This window comes from Sinocyclocheilus anshuiensis, unplaced genomic scaffold (genome assembly GCF_001515605.1).
Source record: "Sinocyclocheilus anshuiensis isolate Anshui unplaced genomic scaffold, SAMN03320099.WGS_v1.1 scaffold487, whole genome shotgun sequence".
Taxonomy (NCBI): Eukaryota; Metazoa; Chordata; class Actinopteri; order Cypriniformes; family Cyprinidae; genus Sinocyclocheilus; species Sinocyclocheilus anshuiensis.
Genome location: NW_015548240.1, coordinates 567,960 through 577,726, shown reverse-complemented (window position 1 = coordinate 577,726; position 9,767 = coordinate 567,960). Strand labels below are relative to the sequence as shown.

The following is a 9,767-nucleotide window of genomic DNA, read 5'->3' as shown; positions in this document are numbered from 1 at the left end:
GGTGACGTAGCCTATAGACTGCACGTGACACTTGGAGCTGTTGCAAAAACATCTTCGTCACATATGTACTTTTATATTACATGTAAATAATATTAATAGCAATAACACTCAAAATTACTTTATTGTAATTATGTATACCTCCGCGTAAGATTTGTGGTTTCATTGATGGTAGATTATTAATTTCTTTTGTAATGCTTTTATGTTCATAATCATACTATTAAAATACTGAGAACAAAAATAAACACACATTAACACGTTCATCATTTTATGTGAAAGGTACTACTAAAAAGTAGTGAACGAATGTAGGGAATGAAGTAGTTCACTAAGAATTCGGACAGCACTACAAAATGGCTGACACCCGATAGAGTGCACTAGTTAATACAAATACAGTTGTTCATTTTAGTTCATGTTAGTTCACAGTGCATAAACTAATGTTAACAAACACAAGTTTTGATTTTAATAATGCATTAGTAAATGTTGAAATGAATATTAACTAAGATTAATAAAATACAAAATAGAATTATATTTGTTCTTTTTTTATGTCATATTTATATATAAATATATATTTAAATATAAAACTGCCTCATTTTAAAACACCACCGCACGCCACTGGATTTCAGAGCTTTGGCAGAGAGAAATATCAGTGAATATCGGCCTAAATCTTGGTCTGTTCCTCACACAAAGACTATAATCTGGCTTCAGAAGACTTGGAATATAGTAATATGTTTGAATAGAGGTGCATAAAAATTCTTCAAAAACTATACCTTTGTGTTTCACGGAAAAACATATGGGTCTGGAATGACATTTTTACATTTACATTTAGTCATTTTGCAGACGCTTTTATCCAAAGCGACTTACAATTTTTATTTATTTATTTTTATTTATTTATACTAGGGGTTTCCACTGATCTCGCGTTTTTTCGAGTATCCATGTGACTTTTTCAGTCACGTGACGCACAGCTGTCTCAACGTCACAGCAGTCGTCGGTCTGGATAATTCCACATGAGCGAAAAATGGCGTTCACATTCGCGGCCTTTTGTTATATGCTGGCGCTACTGCTGACGGCGGCGCTTATCTTTTTCGCTATTTGGCATGTAAGTATTTTGATTAAACTCCAACCGAATTGGGGAGACTTTGAGCACACAGATACTCGGCGGATAGTGACATTAGTTAGACACACAGCAGAGCGCGAATGAATGGCACGAACGCGAGCTGGTGACACCCATTATTATCATCACCGCTATTCTTCCGTTAAACAGTTAGGGGCCTTCCGTGTATTTAACCGTATTATCTACAGAGTTTGCCACATTAATGCACGCTATGTTTATCAATTTGTCATATCTGTTAGTGGTGACCAGGGGCGGATGGGCGCGCGCTCTTGTTTAGCTCTCGGTCATGTATTCACAGATCTGTGATAAATCAGAACTGCTGATAAAATCAACAACATAAAACAAACGCCAATAAACAATAAAAACCCGATGCAGTGAAATCACTTATACATGATCCTCACAGTCTAGAGTCCCTGGGTCTGTCTGCATCATTTGGGCCTTTGCATGTAAGATTGAGACGTAAGTTAACTGTTGTTGTTTTTTTTGTTGTTGTTAAAATTGGAGTCACATTTTGAGTTATTTGCGGACAGAACAGCACCACTGTTCAGATCTCTTAGGCTGATTCATTGCTGGCTGATGCCATTAACCTGTTTCCGAGATAATAACACTTTCATAACCAGCATCACATTTCTGCCTAATATGCCAGATGCAGACAAATGTCACTCACAACAGTAAAAGGAATATTAATTTCCACCCTTATTTTCCCAAGGTTAAGGGATAATGTTTGAATTTCATATAATAATATTAGTTTTGTAATAAATTCGATTTTGGTATTTGAGTAATCAGGAGTAAATAATCTGAATGATTCAGGTGTAATTAATAATACACTGCATATGTTCTGAATTTGGGATGGGTCATAAACATAACACTTGAGTTTACAGATGAAACCAAGAAAAGCATATAGATCTCTGGTGTTTCTCTAATAAAGTAGTTTAAATTTACATAATCTCTCCTGCATCACAAATCTCCTAAAATATTAAGTTCTTTAAGATTTGATGTTTGCGATTCATATTTGTCAAAGTCTGTTTATAATTTAATATTAATTTTAAATTGAATTAATTAATTCAGCACGTTAAAAGAAAATTAAGTGTTGATTCTTAAAGAATAACATATTCCTGACATATGACAGTGTAGGAACTGTGATTGCATATTTATCATATTGATCATGTACTGTTTTTGTCCTCCCTGTTTTTCAGATAATTGCATTTGATGAGCTGAAGACTGACTATAAGAATCCTATAGACCAATGTAACACGTTAAACCCGGTAAGAGAGAGGTTTTGGAGAGATGGCGTGTGATGCATGCACTCCCGTTTCTTCTCTTCTATCTCAACACTGTTCTGCTAATCGATGAAATCATGTGCAGTGAATGTTGCTTTCCAACACTTAACACTACTTTGGTTCGATTTTTCTGATTTGCATTTTGTCTTTTTTTTCTTAAAATTTGCTTTTTACCTTTTTTCTCTGATTGGCTCAAAGACAGTTGACAGGGTGAAAAAAATTAAAAGGGTCAGGCTTGCTCTGAAGGTTGGTACCAGTATTCAGCTTAAGATCAGTAACAGTCTCTCTGTGTGCACGAGCGGAGTGTTTACAAATGTCTTTTCAGTTAACTAACACCTCACAAATGTACAAACAAGCCAAGCAGAGAGACGGGACCTGGATTACGTCAACTAGACAGCTTGATATTAGAGGTTGTCTTTGTTGCAAACGACATCACATCTGCCGAATGAACAAAACCCAGATTGCTCCTTTAGGGTTGCTCTTATTTTGCTCATGTTTGGCTGGTTTAGTCCGTTACTGTGGGTTTGGGCACAGGCACAGATGTCATCTGCACAGGTGTTTATTTGAGAGTAGGAAAGACAGCGGTTTACAGGGAAAAGTGTTAACTGAAAAGACTTGCAAATGCTCAGAACATGCATGTGCCGTTCTGTCCCTCCCTCCGTTTGCTCTTTACCCAGAGCGAATAACTCTATTTATGACGTCTCACTTAGAAAGTGTATTTCTAAAATTGGCTCAGCTGTAAAACAATTGCACCATTAACATCATGCAGAAGTCGTCATTATTTCAAGTGCACTCGTGTGATGGATGAGATTGATGAACGGGAGAAGAAGAGCGGGTGTAGTGAGTGCACATTAATTTAGAGTCCAGCAGTAGTATCCTTTAGAAAGGGGTATTTCTGGTTGGATATGTCCGGACATTCTCAGAAGTAAATGCTTAATGAGTTTTGAGGCCATTTTACCTATTTATGTTCTTCATAATCGCCATTGATTGTTTGAATTAATTTTTTACAATGTGTTTGTGTTGGGCAAAAGCAGAATACACACTTTCTCTCTATTTGCATGGGCTTCATGTGTTGTCTCTACATTTACCGGTTATGATCAGGCATGGCAGGGGCAGCCTGGGGTCCTTGTAGCTGCTCCCTCCCTCAGCATGGCTGCTGTTATCACTCTGCCTGACAATGTATCTCTGTGGAAAAAACACGATCCTACCTCTGTTCCCAATATCTTTGTCTGTGAGCTGGGGGTGTAGATAATGGTGACCTGTCTGTTTTTTTGCTGTAAATTGCTAATGGCCAGAAGTTCTATTTGCCTAATAAAAGAAAATCAGCACTCTATATTTAACTAAATCTAAAGCAGATGGGGTACAGTATGTGCTTTACAAACTTCGACAGCTTTAGGATACAATAGATGCCCAGAGTTATTTCAGAGTTTGAGCAGAGATCCTCTGGATGGTTTGAATTTTGAACTTAATGTCATAAATTCTTAAATGGATCAAAGGTCCTTGTTCTGAATTTTTGAATTCTTGACATTTTTGTATTTTTCAATCTCTGCCCAGTAATTTAAGGTCACTGGCTTGATTTTACATTTAAAATTGTTTTAATTAATCATATGCTTTAAAAGAATTGTTTACCCAAAAATGAAAATTTGCTGAAGATGCGCTTACCTCTGGCCATGTATGATATAGATGAGTTTGTTTCTTCATCAGAGCAGATTTTGAGAAATTTAGCATTACATCACTTGCTCACCAATGGATCCTCTGCAGTGAATGGGTGCCGTCAGAATGAGAGTCCAAACAGCTGATAAAAACAGCATCATAATCCACTAGTACTTCACACGACTCCAATCCAGCAATTAATGTAAAAAAAAAGCTGTGTGTTTGTAATAAATCTATTACTTACTGGATTATTGTGATGTTTTTATCAGTTGTTTAGACTCATTCTGACGGAACCCATTTAACTGCAGAGGATCCATTTGTGAGCAAGTGATGTAATGCTAAATTTCTCAATTTCTTCTAATGAACATACATGTTGTATAACCTAAGGGTGAGCAGATTTTCATTTTTGGGTGAACTATTCCTTTAAATGATAATTTATGACAATTATTCTCAGCAGATCCTGCTCTTTTGAGGTTTAGAGAGATTTAGATGTACTTAAGCAGATCAGTAAGTACTGGAGCTTATGGGATGGGGTTAATATGAATGATTCTTACACCTGATTGGCTAGACTTGGGGCACAGGCTTCAGGTGCAATAGAACTCTAGTCTCTGAGATGGATCTGTGTATTTGTGTTGTCTTCGGAGTTCTGACCATGTATTATTTGGCTTCCTCAGCTCGTCTTGCCGGAGTACCTCATCCATGTGTTCTTCTGCGTAATGTTCCTGTGCGCCGCAGAATGGCTGACGCTTGGACTCAACATGCCTCTGCTGGCCTATCACGTCTGGAGGTGGGTGGGGCCCTCAGCCCTAAATGAATCGCAGAGAAACACACATTTCGTATTTATTGGCTATATATCAAACACCTCAGCAGATGTGTCAAGCTAGTTTCTCTAAAGTTAATAAGTGATTAGTCAACATTGTTCTTGCTCAAAGTGCAACATCAAGTGTTTGTTTGTGTGCAAGTATATGAGCCGCCCTGTGGGTGCAATAGAACTCTAGTCTCTGAGATGGATCTGTGTATTTGTGTTGTCTTCGGAGTTCTGACCATGTATTATTTGGCTTCCTCAGCTCGTCTTGCCGGAGTACCTCATCCATGTGTTCTTCTGCGTAATGTTCCTGTGCGCCGCAGAATGGCTGACGCTTGGACTCAACATGCCCCTGCTGTCCTATCACATCTGGAGGTGGGTGGGGCTCTCAGCCCTAAATGAATCACAGAGAATATATCAAACACCTCAGCAGATGTGTCAAGTTAGTTTCTCTACAGTTAATAAGTGATTAGTCAACATTGTGTCTTGCTCAAAGTGCAACGTCAAGTGTTTGTTTGTGTGCAGGTATATGAGCCGCCCTGTGATGAGTGGACCTGGATTGTATGACCCCACTACAATAATGAACGCAGATATTCTGGCATACTGTCAGAAGGAGGGATGGTGCAAACTTGCATTCTACCTCCTCTCATTCTTCTACTATCTTTACGGGTATGTAGAGTTTAAAAATACAATTTTTGAATATGTAAATGTTGTTTTTAATACACTTTCATTCAAAAATTAGGAGTCAGTATTTTTTTCCTCTAAGAAATTTATCTATCTATCTATCTATCTATCTATCTATCTATCTATCGTTCGTGTTGTTTCATCAGAAACCCTATAGCTTATGTTTCTCTCTGGTGTTTCTATTATAGGATGATCTATGTTTTGGTGAGCTCCTAAACTGGATGCAGCTGGAAAGCATATAAGGAAGCGTTTGAGATGCTGATTTTAAAACTGAATTTGGACTCTGCCATCTCTCTCAGTTCTGCTCGGCTGTTTCAAAAGGACATTGACTTTACTTACACCTCATTGGCCAAGAACGATCCAGGACGCAAGCAGCCTGCACAACTCCAGAACCATACATGCAAAAATAAATGATTACCAACTCTTCAGTACAACCTGTTTAGACTTATATACACATGCCGCACCAATGCCAAAGCACTTCACACACTGAAAGCATCAGCAGATGAGCTGAAACCGTTTACATTGACCAGATCGTGTCCAAAGCAGAGGCACAAGGGCTTCAACACTATACCACTGATGGAAATGTGCAAAGATTTTACTCTTGTGTTTTCAAACTGTGGGACAAAATAAAGATCTTGATTGTATCATTTTTACAGACTTATTTTATCTTAAATATATTACTGCCTTGTAGCTCAGTCAGTTCTTTAATTTGTCCTTCAGAGTCGTGTGCTGCTTTGGTGGTTCATGATCTTGTAAGTCCGTGTTTTTGAGCTCATGCTGGTGGTCTGCTTCATGTTGATAGTTCTTATCAGATACTGTTAAAACTACTGTTTACTGTCTTTTTGGTAGGAAATGAGAACTGATGCTTTCAGTGTGTTGAAGGCTTTACTTTGCTCATACACCCTGGAAATACTCCACATGTAACTTTTTTTTTTTTGCTTTTAAATTTATTATGTGCATTTCGTATTTCTAACTGTTATTGTTTTCTGATTTTGTTTTACTTCCATTGTTTTTGTGAGTTAGAGATGAGTGTGGACACTATTTTGAATATTTTGGTTTGATGTTGGCATGATCTCAGTGTGCCAAGATGCCGTTTTCTTTTAGCCTGTCAGTAATCACAAACAGGCTTCTGTCCTGAGGTGATGCTGTAGAGTTTGTATCTGGATTCAGAGCAGAGCTGTGTGGAAGGATTCTTTACCACACTGATAGCTGTTCATAATCACCAAGCTGGACCACCAAGGTTATATTCAGAGTAATAAGTTATTTTTGATTTTGTATTTGATTTTCCCTGTGATTTAGATTTTTTTTCTGTTAGCTTTTTCCCCCCTGTGTGTGTGAACCCAGCATTATGTGCATTTGAATGTTATAAAGTCTTGCAAGAGATATAGTAAATTGTTTTTTTTTTCTTTTCTTTTTGGCTTGTAATATTGCTTAAAGTTCCCAATAAAGCCTCCCATAGACAAATTATGACAAATGGTCATTTTATGATGCCATTTTGTATTAACTTAAGTTTATTCCATTTGGCTAAAGTAATTATGGTAAAATGGGTTTGGTTTAAACTGAAAGAATAGGACAGTAAATTTTTTTTTATATAATCACTTAAGAATGATAATATTGCTAATTTTGTGACATGTAATGCTTATAATAGTAAAAAAAAAAAAAAAACTTTCAGCTTTGTTAGTAATTTCAACTTAAAAAAATTAAAAGTTTGACTGCTTACATTTAAAGTTTTTAAGAAATATTTTCCCAATCATAAAAATGACTTTTATAAAACTGATATTATAAAACAGTGATGCTGCTTTGCATAAAGCTCCTTATTTTTCCCATAAAAGTGGGCGCGGCCATTTGTAAATTTTATGGGTCCAGCTATTTTTAGCTGTACAAAACAGCTTGTTTTGTTGCTTGACATTGCAGATTGGTGTCTTAGCATATTATTGTAATGCGTTATCTTAATTAACACTGGTTTGTACTACAAACAGTTTCACTGTTTACTGCATGCTGTTGAACCGGAAGTCTCGCCCATAGGCTTACTTCTGGATATTAGTCATAGTTTTATTATCATGTGGCAAATATGAAGTATGAAATGAAATATGAAAAAATATGAAAATATTTTTCATCATTCACGACAGCATTTGAGCTGTTTTGATTGTATGACGATTTGTGTTTCTGTTTAAATTAAAGGTTTGGTTCATTTCATAGGTAACGTAATTGTTGCAAACTTTATAAATTTCCTTACTAATGACCACTTTGAAAAGAAAATTGCCAGGAATGATTGCCAACAGCTGCATAATACCTTAATCCACCATCCAAATCACCATTACTCACATAAGCAACATATGGTTTCCCAGACACAAAAATAAACATTTCTCTCAATTTGATCGACTGGGCAGGATTAATGCAGATAATGCACGATATAATGCAGACACATCATGTTTAGGCGCCAACCGATTTCTAAGAAACAATGTCTGAATAAGACAAAAATTCATGAACGCCATGCAACACATACAACTATAACAGATGGTTTATCAAGACTGTGTCTGCCGAAACGGATGTTTTCATCATAGCTGTAATAGCCAATGATGAAATTATTTTTGTAATAGCCAAGCACCAGCAGCGCTATAGATAATATTGCAACAGCATGTGTTGGTTTTGTGAAATATAGTAAAACCAATGTTACTCGCATACCGAGAGGAAACACAGCAACCTCGGTGCCGAAAGCTTTCCCCATATTAACGCAGGTCCTAGAGGTTGCCTGATTGTAAGCCTTCTTTTAAAGATATTCTTGTGACATTTTTCTCTTGGTAATGCATCAGCCATCTCTCTTTCTACAGTCTAGACAAATCTCCTGCTTGCTCAGGCTCTCTCCTCCCCATCATGAGCGTAAACGCCCCTATTGCTGATTGGCTACAAGAGTGTTATGGTGCTCGGTCTGATCCACGTTTCTCCCTTATTTACACAGCCAGGACTCTACACAAACAATTTGTTTCAACATACATAGAAAAAACAGATAGAAAATATTCACAAAATTGTTTGTTTGGGTGTTGATTACAATTTTCAACAGCGTGTCTCAGAAATCACTTGCTGCACCTTTAAGACTCACTTACTGAACAAGACCCACTTAATTGCAAAGTTAAAGTTATATATTAAGCACAATATTATTAGATTGACTTAAAAATACAGAATTTTTAAAGTGCCATCAGAAAAGAAACAAATGCATTCATAATCAAAGTAGAGAAAATCCATAGAGCAAAAACACCAATCAAAGTAATTTGTCTTTTTTTCTGCTTTTACATCATCTGGATGTCAGGTTGATCATCGGGACACTGATCTCTCTGAAAGTCGCTCTTTGGTTTCTTGATATGCTTCAAACTTCTCCCGAAACTCATGAAGGAAGTTGTATTGCTATAGGAGACAAATGAGAAAGCATCATTAATAGGTTAGCTGTACGGTTAGGGGAAGTGATGCATTTAGGTTTCTGGATGCCTCTTACCTTGACGGTCTGAATGGCTCCACCTCCTCTCAGCTCCCTCAGGATCTCCAGAGCAGCACTGGGTGTCATGGAGACAGAGAGCAGCAGCAGCAAACATGCAGCAACTGTGACAATGAAGCACAAGTTAAACTCCCAATCACACATACGGGACTAACATTAATCATAACACTGAACCCTGTTTGAGCATTTGATACTTACTTAACCCTGAGCGTCCCAGGCCTCCATAACAACTGTGGGGGAATAAAAACACTGATGTTTATCTAATTTTAATAAGTATATATATATATATATATATATATATATACATATATATATACACACACACACACACATACAGTATATATACGGTTATGTATATTTAGGTTTATGCGAGTCTCTTATGCTCACCAAGGCTGCATTTATTTGATACAGTAAAAAATATTGTATTTTTCAAATAAAATGTATCCCTGTAACAGCAAAGCTGAATTTTTAGCACATGATCCTTCAGAAATCATTCTACAGTAATAGGCTGATTTGGTGCTCAAGAAACATTTATCTTTATAATGAATGTTGAAACAGTTGCATTTGTTGTTTATTTTGATTATTATGTTACAGAAAATGTCTGTCAATTTTGACATTAATTCAATGCATCCTTGTTGAAAAGTATGTCTTTTAAACAATAATATTCAATAATACTAATACATGTCCTAAAACTTTAAAATATAGTTCAATTTAAAATATTTTATCTATCTATCTATCTATCTATCT

The 9,767-nt window shown here is 36.5% G+C and overlaps 1 protein-coding gene and 1 long non-coding RNA gene across 2 annotated transcripts; one reads left to right on the top strand and one right to left on the bottom strand.

Moving 5' to 3' along the window:
- Positions 1–951: 951 nt before the first annotated feature.
- Positions 952–6,994, top strand: cnih1 (cornichon family member 1). Its single transcript, XM_016442290.1, has 5 exons — positions 952–1,093; positions 2,305–2,373; positions 4,716–4,828; positions 5,372–5,515; positions 5,719–6,994. Exons 1-5 carry the CDS (start codon positions 1,013–1,015, stop codon positions 5,744–5,746), a joined length of 435 nt encoding a protein of 144 aa, XP_016297776.1. The 5' UTR covers positions 952–1,012; the 3' UTR covers positions 5,747–6,994.
- A 377-nt stretch (positions 6,995–7,371) lies between these two features.
- Positions 7,372–9,255, bottom strand: LOC107654950 (uncharacterized). Its single transcript, XR_001630375.1, has 3 exons — positions 9,219–9,255; positions 9,021–9,124; positions 7,372–8,932 (listed from the first exon to the last, which is right to left on the bottom strand). It is a non-coding gene; the product is annotated as an uncharacterized LOC107654950 (long non-coding RNA).
- Positions 9,256–9,767: the final 512 nt, after the last annotated feature.